The 25,499-nt window shown below is 37.7% G+C and overlaps 1 protein-coding gene across 1 annotated transcript in view; it reads left to right on the forward strand.

Moving 5' to 3' along the window:
* Window positions 1-25,499, forward strand: part of LOC138810517 (ribosomal protein S6 kinase alpha-5-like) — a 153,126-nt gene that overhangs the window by 86,193 nt on the left and 41,434 nt on the right. The window contains exons 4-7 of the mRNA XM_069997740.1: window positions 2,500-2,615; window positions 6,785-6,892; window positions 18,775-18,858; window positions 21,107-21,210. Of these exons, the coding sequence (XP_069853841.1) occupies window positions 2,500-2,615; window positions 6,785-6,892; window positions 18,775-18,858; window positions 21,107-21,210 (412 nt within the window). The remainder of the gene's footprint in view (window positions 1-2,499; window positions 2,616-6,784; window positions 6,893-18,774; window positions 18,859-21,106; window positions 21,211-25,499) is intronic.

The following is a 25,499-nucleotide window of genomic DNA, read 5'->3' on the forward strand; positions in this document are numbered from 1 at the left end:
TGTTCCAGGCAGGACATGAGTGGAGCCATCTAATCTATCAGTTACACAATCTTCTGTGTCACATTGCCTCTGGGGACACTAATGGATTTTTAAATTGCATATTAATTTTTTTGAGTTTCAGTGATTGTTTTCAGAGACCCTACATAACATCCAACATAAGGAGTTTTTATTCAGTTAATTAGCACTGTGTGTATCTATTGTTTACTGCATACAGGCACTTATCTGTTGATCCTCATTCTTAAAAAGCCTGTTTGGCAGATAAAACAAGTGTGCAAGAAAACATTTGCAGAAAAGCAAGACAGTTGCAGTGGCCCAAGTCTTTAATAACTGGTGTGATAACATTTGAGGAGGTGATGGACTCTCTATGAAGTGGCTATTTGAAGTCTTTGATTCAGTTGCACCTGCTCTTGGGGACTTGAAGTTAAGTGGGTAATGTAAAAGAAAAACATGTGATCTTTCTGAAACTATGTGTTTTGGCCTCTGGAAGTGCCTTTTTTATTCTGGTAAACTTTACCTCTGTTCTGTATGCCAGTCCTGGGGCTTGAACTCCTGGCCTGGGAGCTGATTGTGAGTTTTTTCATTCAAGGCTAACACTCTACCACTTGAGCTACAGCTCTACTTCTGCTTTTTGGTGGTTAATTGGAGATAAGAGTCTCTCTAACCTTCCTACCTAGGCTGGCCTTGAACTCTTATCCTCTGATCTTAGCCTCTTGAGTTTCTAGGATTCCAGGCATGAGACACTGGTGTCTGGCTAACTTTACTATTCTTAGTGAGTTTTGCTATCATATTCACTAAAAAGGAAAAAAAATATTTTTGTCAGTTGGCTTTGTGTTATCAAATTGAAGTAAACTCAACAAGTAAATATACCAGGGATACTCACTTCAGATTTTTCAGAAGAAAAGCTTATATGACATCTCTGATTCTTCTAAATATAAATTGTTTCTCATCCAGATGTGCTGTATTGTAGCCGTGTTTAGTCTCTGGTGAAACTGTAGTTTAAGGTGTGTGTGTGTGTGTGTGTGTGTGTGTGTGTGTGTGTGTGTGTGTGTGTGTGTGTGTGTGTGTGTGTGTGTGTGTGTGTCTGTCTGTCTGTCTGTCTGTCTGTCTGTCTGTCTGTCTCTGTGTGTATGCCAGTACTAGGGCTTGAACTCAGAGCCTGAGTGTTGCTTTAACTTCTTTGCTCAGGCTGGTGTTCTACAACTTGAGCCCCAGCTCTACTTCCAGCTTTTTTGGTAGTTTGAGATAAAAATCTCCTGAGTAGCTAGGATTACAGGTGTGAACCACCAATGCCTAGCTAGTTTAGGTTAAGTTTTTAGGTTTTTTTTTTTTTTTTGCAAAAAAGTTTATTTTATAATTTAGGACAATTTCTAAAGTTATAATTCATATCATTGTTACATAAAGTAGTATTGAGTTATCCATTTTTATGATGCCTTATCAGAGCCAATTAATAACCTAATTGTTTTGTTTTGTTTGGCTGATCCTGGGGCTTGAACTCTGGGCCTGCGTGCTGTCCCTGAGCTCCTTTTTAGTTCAAGGCTAGCACTCTACCACTTGAGCCACATCACCACTTCCAGCTTTTTCTCTGACTAATTGGAGATACAAATTTCACAGACTTTCCTGCCGGGCTGGCTTCAAATCACAATCCTCAGATCTTAGCCTCCTGAGTAGCTAGTGCTCACCTCCTGATTTTTTTTAATCAGCCTGCTCCCTTATTATTTGTTACTGCAGCCATAATGTGTCCTATTTTATTATTCCCATTGGGATAAATGGGGAAGAGAAATTGGAACCTTTTAATTTTGAATGTTTTCATTTGTTGGTTATACTTTTTTACTTTGTTCACCTTTTTATTTTTATTTTATAGCTATGGAGCAAAAAAAAAAAAGCTACCTATTGACTAACATATATTTTAGGAAGTATACACAGACAATCCTAAGAAAAGGGACTTTGCTTGTAGATCTTAAAAATAGTGACTGACATCTATTACATAAGACAAGGTGGGGGACTAGGAATGTGGCTTAGAGTTAGAATGCTTTCCTAGCATGCATGAGGCCCTGGGTTCAATTCCTCAGTACTACATAAAAAAGGTAATAAGACAAGCTGGAGTTTTACTTGTGCTTTGTTTGTTGATTTGGTTTGAGTTTGGTTGTCTTGATAGCTGATGCTTGCCATTTTTCAGTAAGTACATTGTACAGCAATGGCAGAGGTTTCTGATAGGCTCTATTTAGAAAAATGCTTCTAAATATATGTTGATTTTATGTAATGGTTGTATTGGTTTAAATCAGATGAGTACTTTTTGCAAACTGATTTGATTGGCTGAAGGCAGTCATCACCTTATGAAATGGTTTTCCTATATGAACCTAGTAATATTTTTCTAAGTACCAAATACTGAAAAAAGTGTCGTTAACATCAATGCCTTATGTTCAAAGTGATTAAAAAGGAGATGCTTCCTTTTGTTTATGAATACAAGTCAAAGAAAGAAAAAATATATTTCATTTTTAGATTATATAAATGGTGGAGAGCTTTTTACTCACCTTTCTCAAAGAGAGCGTTTCACAGAGCATGAGGTGCAGATCTATATCGGAGAGATTGTGCTTGCCCTTGAACACCTGCACAAGGTAAGATGTGTTATCTTTGGACTTTTTTTCCACAGTCTGCTAACTGAGGTGCTGACAGCTTAGCCAGCTAATGTTTTCATGGGGTTATTGTCTTGGTGGAGGTTGTCAACATTGCCATCTTTTGTTTCACAATTCTCTTGTTCACGAATCTCCTTTTCTATTGTGGTTGCTGGTAGAACCTGCATAGTTTTGTTTTCTTCTTTAAAAATCCTAGGGGCTGGGAAGGTGGCTCAGTGGTAGAGTGCTTGCCTTGCATGCCTGAGGCCCTGGGCTCGATTCCTCGGCACCACATAAGAAAAAGAAAAAGCTGGAAGTGGCGCTGTGGCCCAAGTGGTAGAGCGCTAGCCTTGAGCTGAAGAGCTGAGGGACAGTGCCCAGGCCCAGAGTTCAGGCCCCACGACCAGACCCAAAAAAAAACAAAAACAAAAACTTCAGAGCACTTGCCTTAAAAAATCCTAATGCTGTATGTATTATGAAGTGTCATTTTAGTTCTTAAAATGACCTATAAAATGAAACAAAAGCATAATGTGTGTTTCCTTAATTGTGACTTACTCCATGGCAGTCTTGGTCTGCCATCGTTGGTAGAGGCCAGAGAATGAGCCTCTCTGCTTTCTCTCCCATGCTGGTTTTCTTCTGCCCCAACCCATTCTCTCCCTCCATTGTCTCCCATGCACTCACTAAAATCTTTCCATGAAGATTGTGTTCATGAACTCATTAGAACTCTATACAACAAATGTAAACTTTCTTTTTATATTGCTGAAGTTTCTGTTAATTTTGACCCATGAAATGACTTAATTTTTTAATTTATCAGGAAGCATTATTGTAGAAACAAAGAGTCACCATGTAGCATAAGCTTTTGTGTTTCTTTGTTAGAGAAAGAAGGGTACTAAAACCGTTGATTCCTAAGAGGATAAGGTCATAAACTGATGGCTAGTCTGGCTTGAGTGACTAAATTTCAGCAATACAGGAACACTGTGAAGTCACTATTTTTTGTTTTGTTATAGTTAGATCTTACCCTAGGCATGATCAACAGAGATTAAAGGGCTGGTTATAGATCATAAAAAAGAGGAGAGAATTGAAAGGGAAAGGCAAGGAAGAAGGAAGTAGGTTTTAAATGGGCAGGGGTATCCACCAGAAATCAAATCAAAGAGGGAAGTGGTAAGTTGGAAAGGGTAGGAAAAGATAATAGAAAAAAAGAACAAAAGTAAGACTGGATATGTGGTAAGGGAAGGAGACAGGTCAGAACAGTTCAGAAGGTGAGACAAAAGGATCATGAGTTTGAGGCCTGCCCTTAAACTATACATAGAAATTCTGTAAAAAAAAAAAAAAAAAAAAAAAAAAAGTACAGGCACCAGTGGCTCGTGCCTATAATCTTAGCCACTCAGTATGAGATTTGTGGTTCGCAATTTGATGCCAGTCCCAGCAGGAACTCTTTGTCTTCAATTAACTACCAAAAGCCAGAAGTGGAGTTGTAGCTCAAGTGGTAGAGCACTAGCCTTGAGCAAAAAAGCAGGGATAGCACCCATTCTCTGAGGTGCAACCCCAGTACCAGCACATGCACACACGAAAACATGGGGGAACGGGTAAAAATATATAAGAAACAGAAGGACAAAGAGCAGGCAGTCAGGACAGGCTATAGACAGTACAGTGGAAAGGGAGAGTAGGAAAAATGTCGAGAATCCATTTAGGTCAGGGGACAGACATATGGACTTCTTTGGACAGTATCTTCAGTCTGGTGACAAGCTTTATATCTATGGGATATAAGGTAATTATACAAGAAACAAATTGAACCCCAGAATAGGCTACAAAGACTCCTGAAACTTATGATTAGATGTAGTATTTTATAATATAAAAATAGTGATAGAATTAACCATAAATGCCAAAATGAAAACAAAACACAGGCCTCCAATGGGTTAGCTAGAAAATACAGGTTTTTAAAAATTTATGTGACACTTTAATTCTGTTCATTTTACTCAAGAAAAATTCATGAATATTCATTATTATCAAATAGTAGTGAGAAGCATGGAAGTAGTGTACACAATGAATCTGGATCTAAATGTAATTGATTTGGCATGATAGTAATATAGTAAATCAGGTCTCAGCTGTCTCTTTATCTTACTAGCCTAAAACGACACATATAACACAAAGCCAGCAATCTTCATTGTGATATACCTACTGATAGTAGATTTCACAAGGAGAAAAAAAATGTAAATTTATTTGGAAGTGATGAGATAAGCAAGTAGTAAAAAACTTGTTTCTTAAAAAAAATATATATTTTCCAAGGCCAGGTGCCAGTGGCTCACGCTTGTAATCCTAGCTATTCAGGAGGCTGAGATCTGAGGATCTCTGTTCAAAGCCAGCCCGGGCAGGAGGGCAGGAAAGTCCGTGAGACTCTTATCTCCAATAAACCACTAGAAAACTGGAAGTGGCACTGTGGCTTAAAGCGGTAGAGCACTGGCCTTGAGCTGAAGACAGCTCCCAAGCCCAGAGTTCAAGCCCCAGGATCGACCAAAAAAAAAAATTACCAAAGAGATTGTTTAACAAAGCACTGCTCATTATTAGATGCCTGTAGTGCTTCAAGTCAAATGTCTTGTCAACATGGACACTATCTACATGTTTTCCTTCCCGTGTTTCTTGTAAACCACTGAAGATCTTGGAGGAAAATTGCCTAGTGTCTTTCTTTGTATAATTTGTTTCAGTTTTGAGGAGTAATTAATATTCTTTTCATATATTTGAGAATATTACTGTTGCAGGGTTTAAAAACATTCATCTAGGATACCATCACTAAAAATAAGAAGTGGAAAATTCCTGTCGACCAAACCTCTCTAACATTATATAGATAGATTTTTGTTTTATAGTTGCAATGTTTTGTTTCAAAACTTATACACAAAACAAAATAGATATATAGTTATGGGCTGCATAACAATATTTCTGTCAGTGATAGACCACAAATACAACAGTGCTCCCCTAGGATTGTAATGGAGTTTAAAAAAAAAATCCCCTCACTTAGCAATGTTGTCGTGCCATTGTGCTACATACTATTCACGTTTATGACAATGCTCTGCTGGCAGTCATATAACAGTGTCACACTCTGATGTAGATAATAACTGCATTTTTATGAATTTACTATACTCATAACAAAAGGTTAATATAAAAAAGCATTCCATGTTACACTGCCAGCAGCTCCATACTTGCTGTATAATCATTTCTTTTGTGCTTGATTTAATCTTTTTCTGTTTTGTTCATTATAGCCCTAGAAACTATATATAGATATAGATATATGTGTGTGTATATTTATATCTGGAAAGAGAGGTATATAGTTGGCTGTATATATAGGGTTGTTGACATATACTCTCATGATTCTTATGATGTTTGCACAAGCACAAAATCACCTAACAACATATTTTTAAAAAATATAATCCTCACATTAAGCAGTGCATGACTGTATAAATGTTATTTAATTGGTTTTATAAGTTGAGTTTAAGGCCAGCCTGGAGTACATAGCAAGAGGATATATCACAACAATAAAACAAAAAAATTAAAAACCAAAGAAAAATGAAAAAGGAAGTATAAGAAGTGAGCAGTGTGAAATCTGACTTATTAGAAAAGCTTTATGAGGCCTGGCGGCTCATGCCTGTAATCCTAGCTACTTAGGAGGCTGAGATCTGAGGATCGCAGTTCAAAGCTAGTCCAGGCAGAGAAGTCCCAGTGAGACTCTTAACTCCAACAACCCACTCAAAAACTGGAAGTGGCATTGTGGCACAAGTGGTAGCGAGCTAGCCTTGAGTACAAAGAGGCTTAGGGATAGCATCTAGGCCCTGATTTCAATAAGGACAAGATCTAGCTAAGAAGACACCTGAAAGTCATCTTGAGCCAGGTTGAAATAAGAGGAAGACAGAAAGATGGCAGTCATCAGTAGGGAAGTTCTCCAAAGCTTGCCCCACAGAGATAAACCCTCTTTACAAAGAGAACAGCGACTTGATTCAACAGGTCTAGAGAACCCATCTGATAAGGTCTGAGATGGAAGAAGTTGCATCTTCCCTAACACCAAAGCCATAGACCCTGAAAAGGCAAATGACCTTTTTTTTTTAAAAGGTTGATTAAAAAAATATTGTCCTAATTCAGTTTTTAGAAATGGCTTTAAAATGTACATTTGTTTGTTTTTACAGTTGGGGATTATATATCGTGACATTAAGCTTGAGAATATTCTACTTGATTCTAATGGCCATGTGGTACTGACAGATTTTGGTCTGAGTAAGGAGTTTGTGGCTGATGAAGTGAGTATAATATTTTATTTTATAGTAATGGCAGAATGACTAGAGATTTTCATTCAGATTTACAGTAAAACCATCCTATTGCAATTATAGTAAACTTTTGATGGATATGTCAGAATTCTTCATTTAAAAAATATACTTTGCACTATCCCCATAAAAATGTAACAAAACACTTAAAATGATTCTTTAGAAGACCCTTTAGAAGAATTATAGCTTAGCTAATAGCCAATAAAGAATTACAAAAACAGGCTGGGCGCTGGTGGCTCATGCCTATAATCCTAGCTACCCAAGAGGCAAGATCTGAGGATCATGATTCAAAGCCAGCCTGGGCAGGAAAGGCTGTGAAACTCCTACGTCCAATAAACCCCAGAAAACCAGTAGTGGCACTATGGTTCAAGTGGTAGGTAGAGCGCTAGCCTTGAGCTGAAGAGCTCAGGGACAGTGCTCAGGCCCAGAGTTCAAACCCCATGACCGACAAAAAAAAAAAGACAAAAACAGCCAGGCACTGACATTCACATTTGTAATCTTAGCTATTGAGGAGGTTAAGAACAATGTGGATCAACATGCAAAGTTAGCTTGGGCAGAAAACTTTGCTAGACCCCTCTTCAATCCATATGTAGATACATTAGTGCTTCCCTGTCGTCCTAAGGTATGTGAGAGCTGAAAATGGCAGAAAAGTCGGAGAGACTTGTGATTAAAGCTGATAAGGGAAGCCCAAAGTAGGCAGGTGTGGCTCAGTTGCGCATCTAGGTATGAAGTGAGACTTTGTATCTCAAAAATGACCGGTTCTAGAAATGTAGCTCATTGGTAAAGGTGCCTACCTAGCAAGCACAGAGCCCTTGGTTCAAACTCAACTACTGCCCACCACCCAAAAAGAAAGAAGCACAATACCAGATACCGACAATTTATTTTATAATTACCAAGTAAGTCATGTATCATTGCACTATGAATTCATTTGGCAAGAAACACAAGCGTCTGCTGACCTTAATTCTTTGATAATATTGCTGCGGATATTTGTTCAAAATGAGTTAAAATGTACTAGTTGGTATGCAGATTTTAGATATTGAAGGTCCTCACATTTTCACATTAATTAGAACTTAGAAGTGCATTTAATGATATTTAAAGTTGTATGTTTGTTGTTAATATTATGTATATGGCAATTGTAATGATTTATATTTTTGGTTCTAATTATTCAAGGTAACCAAAGTTGAATGCCAGTTTTATTAATAAGTTATTGATGTAGAACATGGAATATAGTAAAAATTTCTATAATGAAAGACATTGTTGTGTGACAGCACATCATTCTTGGGTTTCACATAAAGCACAGGTTCAGCAGCTCTAGTCTGGAAATCCAAAGCCTTTTGGGTGACAATGTGATGCCACAAGTGAAAATTCCATCCCTAATGGAATGGTGGATGGTATATAGTCAAAACACAGACACATAAAACTCAGTTTATCAAGCATCCTTCAAAAACAGGAGACACTCTTACCCACTTCAGCTTAGATTTATTGTTTCCATGCACAGCCAGATTCCTCCACAGGAGCCCAACACTGACAGAGAGTAATAAGACGGCTTGTATACAGGTCTATCCTCCAAGGCACATGGAGCCAAGACCAGTATGCATTATTGTCTTTTTTCCTTTTTTTTATTATTCTCTGGTTTGTGGTATATATTGTTGAAAACGTCAGCAAGGGCTACAGATGATTTATATGGACAACAATGATAAGAAAGAGAAGCATTTATGTTTATCTCTAGCACAGAAAGCCAAGCTACTAAAGAAGTTGCAAAGCAGTGTGTGAAATGTTTTAGATGAGAATGTGGTTTTGGAGTGACCATCATGTGTGACCTGAAGAAACTGAGGGAGAAACTGTGAAACTTCTGTGCTGAAAGTGATGAACTGAAGTTAATGAAAAAACAGAAAACATATTATGTAAAAGCAAAAATGAATGTCTTGATTTTGGATTGAGAGCAGATCCAGCAGCATTGCCAGGAAGTGCTACCATTTAACAGTGTGCTTGCAGATCACTGTGGTCGATGAATTGTGATGAACTAACAGTTGAAGGTAATGACAGATACTCTATAGGCTGGTTGCAAGACTTAAGAAAAGACACAATTTTAACTTGAAAGATCTGTAGTAATAAGATATATGCTGATGAGCCCGCAGAGAATGAGTTTGCCAGGGTCATCGCTTAGAAGCATATGATGCTACTCCGTCTATAACACTGATGAGACATGATGGCCCAGAAAAAATCACCTTTAAAAAATTAAGGATGTTAAGACAGAAGGACTGTGCTGGCATTTGCTTTGTGTTACATATGATGCAACCCCCTGGGATGGTCAAAGGCTTATGTCCTCACTGTTTAGGGAATACATTTCTTACCAGACCGTTATGCTAGCAGAAAAGCCCCAGTCACCAAGGACCTCTTTTCAAACTGATTTCACTTTTAGTACCAACAGTTGATGTTCACTGGAGAGAAGTTAGACTGCATGAAGATAGCAAGATTTGTGTGATTCCCTGATAACTGTCCTGCTCATCCTCCAGCTAAAGTGCTTATGAGAATTGGTGCTTATGTCATGTGCTTCACAGAGTGTGGCTTTATTAATTCAGCCATCTGGGCAGAGAATCTTTAGATTCTCAAGAAGTAAATATAAAACCACTTTCTTAAAAGCACAGTAGCGGCAGTAAACAAGGTTGTGGCAATGGACGGTTTTCCACGGGAGTTCAGCATGAAAGCTGCCTTGTGTGTATGCAGTGATTGAACCGGGGACATAATAAAAGAAGGTGTACGTGCCTGGAATGTATGATAATGAACAAAGTGGTGATTTGAAGGATTTTTTTATGTCAAATGATAAAAAAAGTGATGTCTGACCTCCTTTTAGAGCTTGTCAATAAACTGAAAGAATCAGTTATCAAAGAAGTTTGACATCAGTAACAAAACCCCAGTTTTTCATTATCAATGGCAAAATAGTTGAGATAGTTCTGAATCCAAGTATTGGTGATAAGGGTGATGGTGAGGATGATCCTGTTAATATTGGATGGGGGGAATGCCTGTAAAAAGCATGGTGAAAACACATGATGAGCTTTCTGCAAGACTAACGCAGAATGCATTCACAACACATCCAAATCATCACATAAAATGAAAGAGATTTTCAGACAAGGGCATAGTTACTAAGACAAATGACTCTGGAGGACATATTTTTTTTAATTTCTCATATTCAGAGACCCATTTTGTGGTACCTCAACTGCTGCAGATGTATCTTCTCATCCAAATATAAGGTATACATAGCGAAGCTTTAAATTGAAGTGTGTTCTTACAGCTAGAGAACTGTTTGGTGGTGGTAGTGTCTAGCAGCTAGCATGAATTCTGCATTCTCAGTTCTCCTCCACACATGGTTTTTTCACTGTATTAGTGATATGCCATTTCCCTCCCTGCTAAACACTTCCTATGATTATTTATGGGTTGCATATAAATTCAGAGCAATGAATGATGGTGATGCCAAACAACCATAGATGACCCATAGGGAAGGCTGGGAGAGTGACACCTGGCCTTTCTAATGTTTCAATGTACCCAAACTTTGTTTCGTGCACAAAATTACTTATAAATTATGTAACATGACATTCAGACTACATATATAAAGTATAAATGGATTTCCTCTTTAGACTTGGGTTTTTATCCCCAATATACCTGTAAGTACTCAAGTAAAAGTGACAACACTGAAATCTCCAGCATATCTGGTCCCAAGTATTTTGGGCAAAGGAAACCACGTATGTATATATGTCTTCATGATTGCTTCTTATAGTATTGACAAAGCAACTGTAAGGCTAGTGAGAGGATGGTGGCATTACAAAGCTAAAAGACACTAATTTCTTTTACCATATGTGTATTTATGAGGTTCATTTAGTCAGTAGTTACTGAATGAGTACCTCAAGTAGGTGACAAAATGATACATAAAATAGAAATAATCTCTGCCTTAATGAAGACATTAACAGTAAGTTATCTTTGATAGAAAAATCATAGTTATAGAGTAGATGAATTCTGATGAATTCAAAATTTGTAGTTATACAAATGAGTGCCATTCAACAAAGCAGTTTATGAATGCAGTGTACCTTGATTAATGTCAACATTCTCACCCACCCTTCCCAACCCAGTCTTTCCCTCACTTTTCTTAATTTTGGGGGTATGTGTTGAGTCATTATTATTTTTTGGCCATTTAACAAAGCAGTGGGCAGAAGAATTGTCGTGAGTGATTTGCATCACACAGCAGTGTCTTAGGCCAGTAAGGCTACTTGGCACCTCTGAATCCCCAGAACGTCCTAGCAATTAGAAGAACTAGCTGTCCTCAAGAGTAGAAGTTTAGTTAATCCTGGGTCTAGAAAGGATAGGTTGAGAGTCTGTTTAAGAAAAAAGTAATCTTAGATCCTTACCTTCAGAGAAGAGTATAAAGGTCATATGGACTTTGGGTTCTGGGACATTGAGCACAGCTGAGAATGAGGATACCGCATGCAAAGAGGAAAAGCAAGAAGTGTCACGGAACTGTGCAATTTCCATGGCTTTTTTCCTACCAGCCTGTTCTGAGCATAGTGGCATTCCAGTCAGTATGGAAAATTCCTATCTGAGAAGCCAAGAAAAAAAACAACAGATCTTGTCATGTGGGGATTTCAAAAATGAACTAACGCAGTCAGATGTCTCTATCAGAGAAAGCTGTGATCTGAGAGGCCCAGCCTGCCACAGAGACACATTTGTGATGATTCCATAATTTGCGATATTTTTATGACAATATTGCAGTGTAAGTAGTTTCCTTGGTATGTACCTAAAGTATCACAGTATCTGATTATTCTGAGAAGAATACAGGCCCCAAGTAGACTGCTAAAGAGCTCTATTATCCCCTTTACTCCTCTCCATTGGACCATTCATTCATTCCATTGAAATTTGTTGAGGGCCTTTTGTGTGCAAGATATTAGGCTAGGTTCTGATAATACAGTGAAAAAAAATCAATGTTTATAGATATGTGTGATTGATCATGTAGACATAGGATCAGAATTTGGCCCTAGGAAATACCGAAGTGTTAGTACACAGAACCAAACCACCAACAACAAGAATCAAACGTGATCCAAGTTGTTAGATGAGCCATTGTTAGGTTAGCAGCTAGCTATTCCTCAGGAGGGAAGACTCTTGGGTTTTCTTGGGGCATTTCAATAACCTCTCTCAAGGAAATGAGGGTTTCAACGGCATAGGATTGAAACCCTCCGTAAGCTCTGAGCACTTAGTTGGCAGGTACAGAGTGAGATAGGGGAATTCAAGCTGAAGCAGAGACATCTTTGATAAGTTTCCTGAATTCTTCATTGGAAACAATCTTGCTATTAAAAAAAACACATAACTATTAAGCTTTTCTTTTGCCCAAGGATACCCTTGGGAAAAGGGGAGGAATGAACTGTTAGTCTAACCCTTAAGAGGTTAGGCAGGCTCTGGTGGCTCAATGCCTGTGAGCCACCTAGCTACTATAAGCTTCCTTGCTACTCAGGAGGCTGAGATCTGAAGATCTTGGTTCAAAGCCAGCTGAGGCACAAAAGCCCGTGAGATTTTTATCTCTAATAAACTACTCAGAAAGAGCTGGAAGTAGAGCGACAGCTCAAGTGGTAGAGTACTAACGTTAAGCAAAAGAAACTCAGGGGTAGCATCCAGGCCCTGAGTTCAAGGACCAGCTAAAAAAATAATAAAGTTTTTACTGTCAGGCACTAGGTAGGAATGAGCCTTTACTAAATCCGCTAAAGCTTCAATCCACCCGACACCTGTTCAGCAAGTTTCCCTACTTAGACCTTTCTACCATAAAAATAATACCTTGAGGCCAGGTGCCAGTGGCTTATACTTGTAATCCTGGCTATCTAGGAGGCTGAGATTTGAGAATCACTGTTCAGAAGCAGCCTGAGCAGGAAAGTCTATGAGACTCTTATGTCCAATTAACCATCAAAAAATCTGGAAAGGCAGCAGTGGACCAAATGGTAGAGTGCTAGCCTTGAGCAAAAAGCAGCTCATGGACAGCAACCAGACCCTGAGTCCAAGCCCTAAGACTGGCACAAAAAAACGAAAAAAAAAAATTTTTTTTTTTTGGGTCCAGTCGTGGGGCCTGAACTCTGGGCCTGGGCGTTGTCCCTCAGCTCTTAAGCTCAAGGCTAGTGCTCTACCACTTGAGCCACAGCGCCACTTCCGGCTTTTTCTTTTTGCTTATGTGGTGCTGAGGAATCGAACCCAGGGCCTTGAGCATGCAAGGCAAGCGCTCTACCACTGAGCCACCTTCCCAGCCCGAAAAAAAAATTTTTTTTTGGCGTCCAGTCATAAGGCCTGAACTCTGGGCCTGGGCACTGTCCCTCAGCTCTTAAGCTCAAGGCTAGTGCTCTACCACTTGAGCCACAGCGCCACTTCCGGCTTTTTCTTTTTGCTTCTGTGGTGCTGAGTCATCAAACCCAGGGCCTTGAGCATGCAAGGCAGGCACTCTACCACTGAGCCACCTTCCCAGCCCCAAAAAATGAAAATTTTTTAAAAAGACTGAAACCAACCATTATTTCTCAGGTTTTCACTAGCATCAATTAGCTGTACAGAGAGGTTTCATTTTGACATACCAGTATATGTATACAATGTATGTTGATGGGACCAATTTTCTGTTCCTGCCATTCATTTTTTTTAAAGTTTGTTATTTTTCAGTGGGATTTCACCATAGTACCTTTGCACATAAATACCTAGAAAACATAGCTAGCATTAAGATTAGCTAGCATTCCTTGTTTTGTTTCATACATCAGCCTTACTCACAAAATATCATCTTTGTAGGACCATGTTTATTTTCTCCTTCCCTAATCTGCCTCGTTGTTTTCCAGCTAAAAATGTCCAAGAGCCTTCGCTTCTCTTCCTCTTAGTTTCTTGCTTTCCCTATTTACATATGCCCTGATTTAAAATATTTAAAAATGGGAGAGATAATGGATGAATGGATGGATAGAGAAAAGGAAAAAACAAATCTCAGCATAGCTAGATCACAGGTGTATACCACCATGCCTGACTTACTGACTCAGATAGGATCTCACCAAATTTTTGCCTGACTGGGCCTTGATTCCTTCCAGTCTGTACTTTCTGAGTAGCTGAAATTTTAGACATGAGCCACTGTGTCCAGCCCCTTCCCATGTTTTCATGTTGGACTTTAGGTTTTATGTTGAAGGCAAGAATCTTATTTTTTTGTGTGTATGTAGATAATCTAGCCCCCATTTAAGTATTCAGTCCCTTTTCTGCTAAAGTAAAATGTAACTTCTGTCATAGAATTGTGTTCCAGTGTACCCTCTTTGAGACTACTTTTAGGCTTTTTATTGAATTTCATTTGTCTGCTTCTTTCTGCATCAGAACCAAAATATCTAAGCACCCCTAACTATATAGTAAGCTTGAATTGGGAAAAGTGAGGTCCTGGTGCTTTCCCTTAGTCTTTCTCACTTTCCTTCTCTTCTCTGTCCTCAGCTCCTTTTCTGCTTTGGCTTTTTGTGACTGCTTGTGAATTATGGAGTTGAATTTGTGTGTTAATTTGGAAAGAATTGCATTGTTTGTAGTTTCAACTTTTAATCAATGAATTTTTATCAATGAATAATTGTTACCTTTTATGTCCTCCAAAAATTTTATTACTGTCTTTATGTTTTATAAAACTATACTACTTAGGTTTACTTCTACTTTTTAGAGAATCAGTTCTACTTTCTATAAATCAGTTTTTGTTCCAACTAGAATATTTACATTTTTCTTGTTAAAATATGGGAACATTTTTTATCACATATGTAAATAATATTGCAGAATTCTTACAGTTCCACAAATGCGTAGACTCACTTGGATTTCTCTGTAGCTGACCATGTTAAGAGAGAAAAACCAGAACTACTATTTGCAAGTAGCAATGGTTTTCTTGCTTTTCACTTTTTTTTCATTTTTCATCCTTTCATGGATGTTTTGTTTTGAGTTGATTCACGTAATTGCTTTCTCTACTATGTATTAGAATTTTCTTATTTTTAATCTTAGTTGGAATTCTATCAGTGTTTCATTTTTTAATTGCCACTATTGGTGATGTGTAATTTGTCTTGATCAATTTTGCAAAGGTTTGTCAGTCTTTTGTAAGAAACAGTATCTGTCAGGCCTCTCAATTTTATCCATTTCTTCATGTGTTCCTTTTTTCCTTTTTCAATTTTGTTTCACTCTTTTTCTAAACTCTGAAATTTCACATCTAGTAATTATCTTTTTTTGAACAAAGCTAAGACTTTCTAAAAATAATTTTTAACTATATACCACAAGTTCTGATTTATAATATTTTTACTGTTCTTTTAACTCATTCTCCTTTTTCTTTATGCCAAGAATTACTTAGGACAATAAAAAAAAAGAGCTACTTAGTTATTATTGTCAGATTAAGTAAAACACAGTAAATACTGATGACATCAAATCTTTCCAGCATGAATCAGTAGCACATGTATTACATACTTTTTGAACCAAACTTAGGAATATATAATGTCTTTCAGAACAGATTTTCATTTGAAAAGTTTGATGAACTTAAAGTTTAATTTTAATAGCTTATATTAAGGAGAAATTGCCTATATATGAAAATAAAAATGTATAGTTATGTAGAAGACTAGTTTTTAAAATAAGAATCTAGAAAAGCAGCTGGATACTTGTGGCTCACATTTGCAATCCTAGCTACTCAAGCGGCTGAGATCTGGGGATCGCAGTTCAAAGTTAGCCCAGGCAGAAAGTTCCCATGAGATTCTTATCTCCAATTAACCATTCAAAAACCAGAAGTGGCACTGTTGCTCAAGAGGTAGAACACTATCCTTTAGCACAAATTGGCTCAGGGACAGTGCCCGGGCCCTGAGTTCAAGCCCCACAACCAACCAAAAAAAAAAAAAAACCTAGTCAATTCATTATCTTTTTACTCTTAAATCAGTTTGGAGAATTGAGTTCTTGTTTTGGTTTTGCTGTGGTGTAGCAAGACTTGATTTAGTCTATGGTATTTTAGTGATATCTTAAAGGTATTTTTCAAAGTGATATCAAATGATAATTACTATGACTAAGTAATTTTTATTTTATGTGTTGGGTTAAACCAAGACCTTCACATGCTAGGCAGACCTTTCTGTCACTGCGCTGTATCCTCAATAGCAATGTTTCTGCTTCTTTATCTTGGCTGTGCAATGGGATTTTGCTTACTGTCCTAAAAAGGGAAATGTGAACAATAAAGGAGCTTGAAGTTCTTTGTAAAAATTGATTTTTCAAATATTTTTAATCCAACTATTTGAATGCTTCTTAATACACCTTTTTACTAACTAAGCATATTCAATAAAATGTCAATAATTTTTCATTGACTTATATACAAATGTATATGGGTTCAGTTTATCTAGTTTTCATCTTTTTCAGTAGTTTGCCACAGCATTGGTCCTGATATGAGAAAGCAAAGAGATAAGGATACATGATCTCTGTGTAATGTTCAGAAACACTATTCTGCCAGCTAACTAAAAAAGAAAATTTCCCTTAGTTTCTAGAAGAATAGTGGTCTTCCATTGTGTATAGAATGTAAAAGCAAAGAAATGAATCACAAAGCACATGAATTTTATTTACGTGTGTGTGCATATATGTGCACAGTTAAGTTCATTGCGTTTAAATGAGTTTATTACAATTATTGTCTCTGTGGGCTAACTTAAACTTGAACTAATATAAAGGGATTTCTACCACTTCTGTGACAAAGCTTTACCAGTTAAAATTGGTGAATAAAAAAGAATGCTTGCTTTTCTTGGAATTTTTCTGATGGAATAGGGTAAAGTATAAGTCAGAAAGCCTTCTCTAAGAATTATTGGTTTTGATCTGGGCATGCTGGCTTCTGCTTGTGATCCTACTCACTCAGGAGATCTGGAGGATTGTAATTCAAGGACAGCTTGGGCAAAATTTCACAACCTTTCCATCTCAACTAATAAAAAACTGGGCTTGGTGAAGTGTGCCTGACATCCCAGCTATGTGGGAAGCCTAAGTAGAAGATCACAGTCGAGGCCTCTTAAGGCATAAATGAGAGAACCTATTTGAAAAATTATGAAAGCATAAAGGACTGAGGGGTGTGACTGAAGTGGTAGAATGCCTGTCTTAGCAAGCTGAAGGCTCTGAATTCAAACCCTAGTACTGCCCCCCAAAAAAAGTATTTGTGAAAATTACTTTGTGAAATATTTTAATGACACCAAATGTCCTTAAAAGTTTCAGATAAATCCAAATGAGTGTGTATTATTCAAGAATTCATTTTCTTTTATGTATATGTGTGTATGTATATATATGCTTATATATATATGAATTTCAGTTTAAATATTTACTCCTTTATTATATTGTGCCTAGTCAGTAAGCATTTTAAGTTTTACTTAAGTTTTTTAAATATTAACATTGAGGCTGTCATATTCAATTACCTTTTTGAATTTTGTAAAGTTCGATAAAAACGAAATGCTTTGTTTAAGAGACATTATTTGTTCTTTTAAAAAGCTTCTTATGGGAAGGTGGCTCAGTGGTAGAGTGCTTGCCTTGCATGCATGAAGCCCTGGGTTCAATTCCTCAGCACCACATAAGCAGAAAAGGCCGGAAGTGGTACTGTGGCTCAAGTGATAGAGTGCTAACCTTGAGTTGAAGAGCTGAGGGATAGTGCCCAGGCCCAGAGTTCAGGCCCCACTACTGACCAAAAAAAAAAAGCTTCTTACTTCATTAAAATTTTGCATATTGATTGAACATAATTTCAACCTATAATTTATGCCTTTTCAAAAAAATGCATAACAAGCCTGAGTACATTCAAATTCTGTCATTGCTATTATACTTTCTTCTTCCTCTGTATTTCTGATTTAATGATCTACCAGAATTTTAAAATGAGATGATTGCTTGATTGTTGGAGTCCATCAGGAAAAACAAAATGGATCCAAAGCTTGCTTTATCTAACTTTCTCTTTCGTCAGCCATTAAGAAATGGCAAGCAATATTTCTTTTTTTTTTGGGGGGGGGGTTCCGTCATGGGGCCTGACCTCTGGGCCTGGGCGCTGTCCCTCAGCTCTTCAGCTTAAGGCTAACACTCTACCACTTGAGCCACAGCGCCACTTCCGGCTTTTTTCTTTTTGCTTATGTGGTGCTGAGGAATTGAACCCAGGGCCTCATGCATGCAAGGCAGGCACTCTACCACTGAGCCACCTTCCCAGCCCATAAGCAATATTTCTAAAAACTCAGTCTGCACCAGGCACCAGCGGCTCACACCTGTAATCCTAGCTACTAAAGAGGCTGAGATCTGAGGATCATGGTTGGAAGCCAGTGTGAGACTCTCATCTACAATTAACCACTCAAAAAATGGAAGTGGTGCTGTGTCTCACAGTGGTAGAATGCTAGCCTTGGGCAAAATTGCTCGGGGACAGCACCCATGCCCTGAGTTCAAGCCCCATAACAGACAAAAAAACAAAACAACAGCAACAACAACAAAAAAACCCTTCAGTCTACATTCTAAACTTATGGTGGTAATGAAAATAAAAGTAAACCTTTTGTGTATAATAGTTTTAAATTATTTAGGATTCTGAAAATTTAAGTGATTTCTATTGGCTTTATATAAAGTATATAGAATACAGATAAACAATAGTTTATTCCTTGGCTTAAATAAATAGATTGAAATATTTAATGCTGAAATTAGACCACTAAAAACTTTATAATATAAAAGCCAGACAGTGGCTCATCCTGTAATATAAGCTACTTAGGAGGTAGGGATCAAGAGGATTCAGATTTAAGGCTATCTAGGAAAAAGGTTAATGAGACCCTACCTCTTGGGACCCTTGCTATGCTAGTTTGAAATCAAATCCCTTTTTTGTTTGTTTGTTCAAGACTGAAAGAGCATATTCCTTTTGTGGAACTATTGAATACATGGCACCAGATATTGTCAGAGGGGGAGATTCGGGACATGACAAGGTAGGTTCTGTTTTTGATGCCTCTTTATGTATTTCCATGAAATGTACAGTATGAATCTCAGTTAATACCCTTAGGTACAGAGCTGTCTTTGTATATTGTCATTTGTTCTCTTTTGCTTCATATACCTGAACACTTGCATTTTTAGGGTGTTATTAGTAAGGCTATCTATCTTGTTTTGTAGACTGATGTTTGTGTTAAAGTTAAGACATCAAAATTAACTTTTTATTCATTTCCATTAAAAGAGCCTGTCTGTAGCTTAAGCAAACACCAGCTGTGACTCCGTGGGGGAAAAAGAGAAGAAGAAACCATTCTTCTTCTGGTGCATGGGACTTGATCTTTAGGACACAGCTTAACTACAGTACAATACTTGGGTGTCACTAAGTATGTACACTGTGTGATAGATTCCTATCTGAATCATGATAAATGATTTTTAACAGTGCCTTATTGACATAATTAATTTCTGCTAGAAAACAGAGGTGTCGTTATGTGTGCCATCTTTAGTTAATAAGTGCTCTCTAAGTTGTTGAGAAGTCATTGAAAAGAGTCCTACATATTTCCTTATTTCTGATTTCTGCCTTTTACTTTACCATGGTACTTACAACTTACTGATAACCTCTCCAACAGAAATAAACTTGTTTTTTCTGCTGGGACTGGGGCTTGAATTCAAGGCCTGGGCACTGTCACTTAGCTTTTTCACTTTATCTCTTGAGCCACAGCTCTACTTAAAGAAACAAACATTTTTACCAACCTTGGAAGAAGAAAAAGTCCTGCAATTAAGATCTATCTTCCTGACCCTCTGAAAAGCTCAATATTTTTTGTCTCTTTATTTCTCTTCATATGTGCAAAATAAAGACCATGCAGCAGCTTTCTAAATAATTGTATTCTTAAATCTAGGTCATCCTATATTGAAGGATAAAACAGTCAGTCTCTCCTTAACACTTGTAACTTTCTCCAAATAAGAATATATGACTGATTTTTGTTCATTGACTTTATTTTTTTCTTCATACCCTTTGGAAGGGCTACATATGCAGTCCATTATTTAACTAAAACTTTGATCTCCTTTCTAATGTTCACTCACATACATTATATAAGCCTATCTCCAACTTGCCTAGCTTTGGTTCTGAAGCCATGGCTAGGAATCTAATTGCAAATCTGTATCAATGGAAGAACATGATTTCTCATCCTATTGCAGGACATCTTCAGGGCTTTGATCAAATGGCAGTGGAGTTGCTTTATGAATTAAAGAATTTAATTGTTGATATAGTTTGTTTCATGGTGTTCTTTGAAGCTGCTAGGAAAATTGGTAGGAAATCATAACTATTAAAACTGGAAATTTATTTTCTAAGATCTAAAGGAGTTTGTGTACAGATGAAGAAACATTATCTTACTTCTAGAATCTCTGTATACCCCAGGTCCACACCACAGCTAGTTAATACATAGTCTTTCTGAAATGTGGAAAACACAAACAACTTTAAGCTAATTAAATGAGGTCTTTGCAATACCTGGATGGATGAGGCCTTCAGTAAGTCTAGTTCCTCTCATGATCCTGACCTAACTGTTGCCTGTGTCATTGTTCTCTGGGCTCATAAACTCTTCTACCTTTTGGAAACCAGGTAGTTCTTAACAAATGTTACAAATTCATATTTAAGTTCCACCAATTTGTAATTGATTTAATTACTCAGATTTTGATTGGATAATTTTAAATAATTCATTTTCAACATACCAAAATTCTTTGAACTGTATTTAATTCACTGTGTTTTCTGTTTAGGTAACTAAATTCATAAATGTGCTTCCAACTTAGATCACCTTTTTCTATTATTTTAAATCTTCCTATCAGTAAAGACCCCCAGATTTATGTAAATATTTAATTTAGGAAGTTACAAAAAACTAACACTCAAGGATGAAAATTTTTTTAAAGAATTTTATTGTAAAATAAAGTTAAAGTTTTTTTGGTGATGAAAAATGCTGATTCTTTCCCCCTGTCATAACTCCAAAGATCTCACCTACTTAACAATTTTTTTAATTAGGTTATTTTAAGTTAGAGATAAAACTGCAACTACATTAACAATCTTTCTGTGCTGAGGGTAACTGGCTATTTGTTCTGCATATATCCTTCTTGTATGTGCTAATTTAATACTCCTTACACAGAAAGCTATATACAATTTTTTTGTTATTTTCCAACTATATAGCTTTTCTCAAAGACTATTTTAGTTGATCATGCTGCAAAATGAAATTGTTGTTGTTGTAGGCGGTTGACTGGTGGAGTCTAGGAGTTCTTATGTATGAACTGCTTACTGGAGCATCTCCTTTTACTGTTGATGGAGAGAAAAACTCCCAAGCTGAGATATCTCGGTAAGAGTGAATACACACAAATGCTGTTTTTCTCAAAGGAATTGATCAGATTTTGAAATCAGCCTGATAAAAAAAATAAGAGAGATAAGCAAATGATGTTTACATGGTGGATATTCTTATTTATGTTCCTATAATGTGTAGATATATAATCTCGCTATGTATTTTCACTCAGTGTCTTAGATACTGAGATAGTATCCAAAATCTTTTTTTAAAAATATTTCTTGTAAAATGGTTAAGAGAATGAAAAGACAAGTCACTGACTGGGATAAACTTGTAAATTATATATCTGAGAAAGAACTAGCATCCAAAATATGAAAGAACTCTGAAAACTCAAGTTATAATAAAAAAGACACTTCATAAGAGATAATCAGTGGGTGGGAGTCAAAACTGGAAAAGTGATGAACATGATTAATCTTTAGGAAATGCAGATTGAAACTATAGAGAAATACTGCATCCCCAACTCGAGGGATCATACCAAGTGCTGATAAAGACACAGAAGAATGATAACTCTCATACACCACAAGGGGAGATGTAACATAGTACTATTACTTTGGAAAATAGGAAGTTTATTCCTATAAAATCATCAAAGAAAATGAAAGCACATCCATTGCTAGGCACTGTGTGGCAGATACCTGTAATCCCAACTACTCAGAAGACAGATGCAAAGGATTAAAGTTCTAGGTGAGCCTGAGCAAAGTTGGTGCAAGTAGTAAAGCAATAGGAGACACTGGCTTCTCCATAAAAAAGAAGTCTGTTCAAAAACTTGAGCAATAAATGTGTTCAACAGCTTTTCTTGCAACGTCTAAAACCTGCAAATAAGACCTTGTAAAGTCTGTGGACAAGGCCTGGCGCCAGTGGCTCACATTTGTAATCCTAGCTACTCAGGAGGCTGAGATCTGAGGATCACAGTTCAAAGCCAGCTCGAGCAGGAAAGGCCGTGAAACTCTTATCTCTAATGAATCACCAGAAAAAAACAGAAGTGGTACTATAGCTCAAATGGTAGAGCGCTAGCCTTGAACTGAAGAGCTGAGGGACAGCACCCAGGCCCATAACCAAAAAAAAAAAAAAAAAGAGTGTCAACAAGTTATTAAACTAATTGTGTGGTTAATACATACAAATGGTGTACTGCTGGTAAGAAATGAGAGGTGAGCAAGTGATGTGGACTCAGGGCTTTAGTGGGGGACAGACCTGCTGGGTAGCTTCAAGCAGGAATGGAGGCAACAGCAGAGGACAGGTGTGAGGGGAGTTTAAACAAAATTTTAGGGGGCAATCACATGGGTCACATTACTAGGACCGTGGGAATTTGGTGGTGAGGAGTCAGTTCTGAGATGGAGGTGTTATATGGGCTCTGGGAATTGGGGAGAGAGTCACATTTTGAGAAGGAGTGTAATGAGACTGTTGCAACTGGGGTGGGGATTTGTACGTCACACCAGGAAAACAGTACAACATCGGGGAAATAGAAACTTAACAGGGACTTAATTGGCAAGCTGACTCTGAGACTTTAGACTACTTACCAATAAAAACATACAGTGTGTTAACATACACAGCAACGTGGTCAAATCTCAAAATAAGCTAAGAGAAAGAAGGTAGGCAATATAGAGTGTATACTGTATGCTTCCAATTCAGGAAAATGCAAATTCATCCATAGTGACAGAGCAGAGTAGTGGTTACCTGGGGACTGGCCGGGGGAGGGGAGGGGAGGCAAGAAGGATCACATAGGAGCTGAGCAAAGTAAAGGGAGTGGCCATCTTCTTTATATAGATTGTGGCAGTTGTGTCACAGATGGATGTATATCTCAAAGATGCACTTTGTGTGTGTGAAATACATATCTATTGTACTTTAATAAAACTTTTTTGGTTTGGAGTTTTTTTGGTCAGTCATGGTACTTGAACTCTGGTCCTGGGCACTGTCCCTCAGCTCTTCAGCTCAAGGCAAGCATTCTACCATTTGAGCCACAACACCACTTTTGGTTTTCTGGTGGTTTATTAGAGATAAGAGTTTCATGGACTTTCCTGCCCTGGCTGGCTTTGAACTGCGATCCTCAGATCTCAGCTTCCTGAATAGCTAGGATTACAGGCATGAGCCACTGGTGCCTGGCAATAAAACTTTTTTTTTAATTAAGAAAAAAATGAAGATATGCCTTTCCCAGAAAAGCTGAGGAAGTAAATAATTTCTCAGTTGGACTCCAGTGGCTCACACCTATAATCCTAGCTACTCAGGAGGCTGAGATCTGAGGATCACAGTTCAAAACCAGCCCGGGTAGGAAAGTCCATGAGACACTTACCTCCAATAAGCCATAAACCACCAGAAAGCTGGAAGTGGTGCTGTGGCCCAAGTGGTAGAGAGCTAGCCTTGAGCTGAAGAGCCAAGGGACAGCATCCAGGCCCAGAGTTCAAGCCCCATGACTGACCAAAAAAAAAAAAGGCTAACTAAATAATTTCTCAATGTTTCAACTTAATGCCAAAGTTGAATGAATAGCAATTTTTTTCTAATTTACTTTATTGTTGTTTTAGAGGTGATATACAGCAGGGCTACACTTATATACGTCAGGTCATAAGTGCATTTTCTTTTGCATAGTGCCATCTGTTTCCTCATTCTCTCCCATTCCCTCCCTCCCATCTCTACCCATGAGTTGCACAGTTCACTTTGGTCAGTGTCCACTGCTGTCCACTGCTGCACTCTTTCACTCTTTTTCCTCTGGTTATGTGCCTCCCCCGCCCTCCCACAGATGTGCACGTGAGTACACCGTATAAGGTAATGAATACAGTCATCAGAAAAAGAAAGAAGTCCTTTGTTTCCATACTTTGGAGTTTGTCTTAGTACATATGAAGAGGCACTTGGGTATTGCACCTTTGTGATTCTCGCCTAAGACTATCCTCTTTTGGTCTCACTGTATGTGAGTGTCTAGAATTCTGTGTGATTTACATCTAACTTCCACATATCAGGGAGAACATGCACCATTTGTCTCTCTGATCTTGGCTTACCTCACTTAGCATGATTTGTTCTAGTTGAACAGGAATACTTTTTAAAATTATAGTTAAAATATACTTGTTATGAACTTTTCAAATACGGGTTTTCTTATTTTAAAGTTGATTTTGGGGAGTTTTTAAATGCCTCTGTTGGGTGGGAGGGGCGCACACCTGTCCTCTCAGCTATCTGGGAGATTGAAGTAAACTTGATCATAGATTTGAGGTCAGCCTAGGCAACATAGCAAGAGCTAGTCTCAAAATTAAAAAAAAAAATTTAATGTCTCAAAGTGATAGGAAACTGGCTTGAGTCTCATTACAGCATCTGTCCCAGGAACACTCACAAAGTATGGCCTTGGTCTGAGAACATTACACAGTCGCTTCTCTGACTTCTTTCTGATTCCACAAATACCACAGCTTTTTATAATCTTCATTTTCATTGCACACAGAGAGAAGTATACTGCTTATGATGGCAGGAATATTTTAAGCCAAGTGACATGCACATTTCACTTCATTTGTTAGCCATTTATATTGACTTTTTGGCATTCTGATTTTAGAAAAACAAAAGAAAGCTTGAATCAGATTGTCTTAAATCTAAAAACTAGAATGTTAGGTCAGAGGTGGGGATCCAGGGGTCATTGAAGGCCTAAGAAATCATTTGATCAGGTTCTGCCGAGGCAAACACAGGCAAGACTTGAAATTCAATAAATGCAGGAGTCGTTCTCATAGCAACATAAGTTAATACTCAGCGATTCATCATAATAGAATAAATTTTATGAGACAATAAAGCATCCACCATAGAACAGATGGAACATGTGCAGGTATGTGACAGGATAGACATGTATGCTCACATTGGCTGCCTGAGGCCTATCTATGCTGTGATGACTCAGAGGACAGTTGGTGCCAAGCATCACTGGGAATGAACACCATGCAACACTGCTAGCACACCGTGTAAACTATGGTAACCTGATGACAAGACAAGATTCAACGGGCTGTGATTCCTTATGATGTTGATGACCTTGCCTCCAGTGATTGATGACAGTGTTGTCCACGTCTTTGTCAACACAGCTGGTAATTATGTCCACACAGCCATACTCACCAACTCTCACATGAAGATGAAGAAAAGACCTCAAGCCTTGATGATAAGGATGTTGGATATGTTCTCAATCCAAGATGCAGTATTAGAACTTCAATCCAAGCCAAACAATCACATGGCTGATGAAACACACACATTGGGTAGTTATTAAACTTAAGTGCAGTGACAGCCTACAAATGGTGACTATAAAGAATATTGATATTTCCAAGGGAAATGGACAAATGATT

This window comes from Dipodomys merriami, unplaced genomic scaffold, assembly GCF_024711535.1.
Source record: "Dipodomys merriami isolate MVZ:Mamm:240054 unplaced genomic scaffold, mDipMer1.0.p SCAF_50, whole genome shotgun sequence".
NCBI classification, from domain to species: Eukaryota; Metazoa; Chordata; class Mammalia; order Rodentia; family Heteromyidae; genus Dipodomys; species Dipodomys merriami.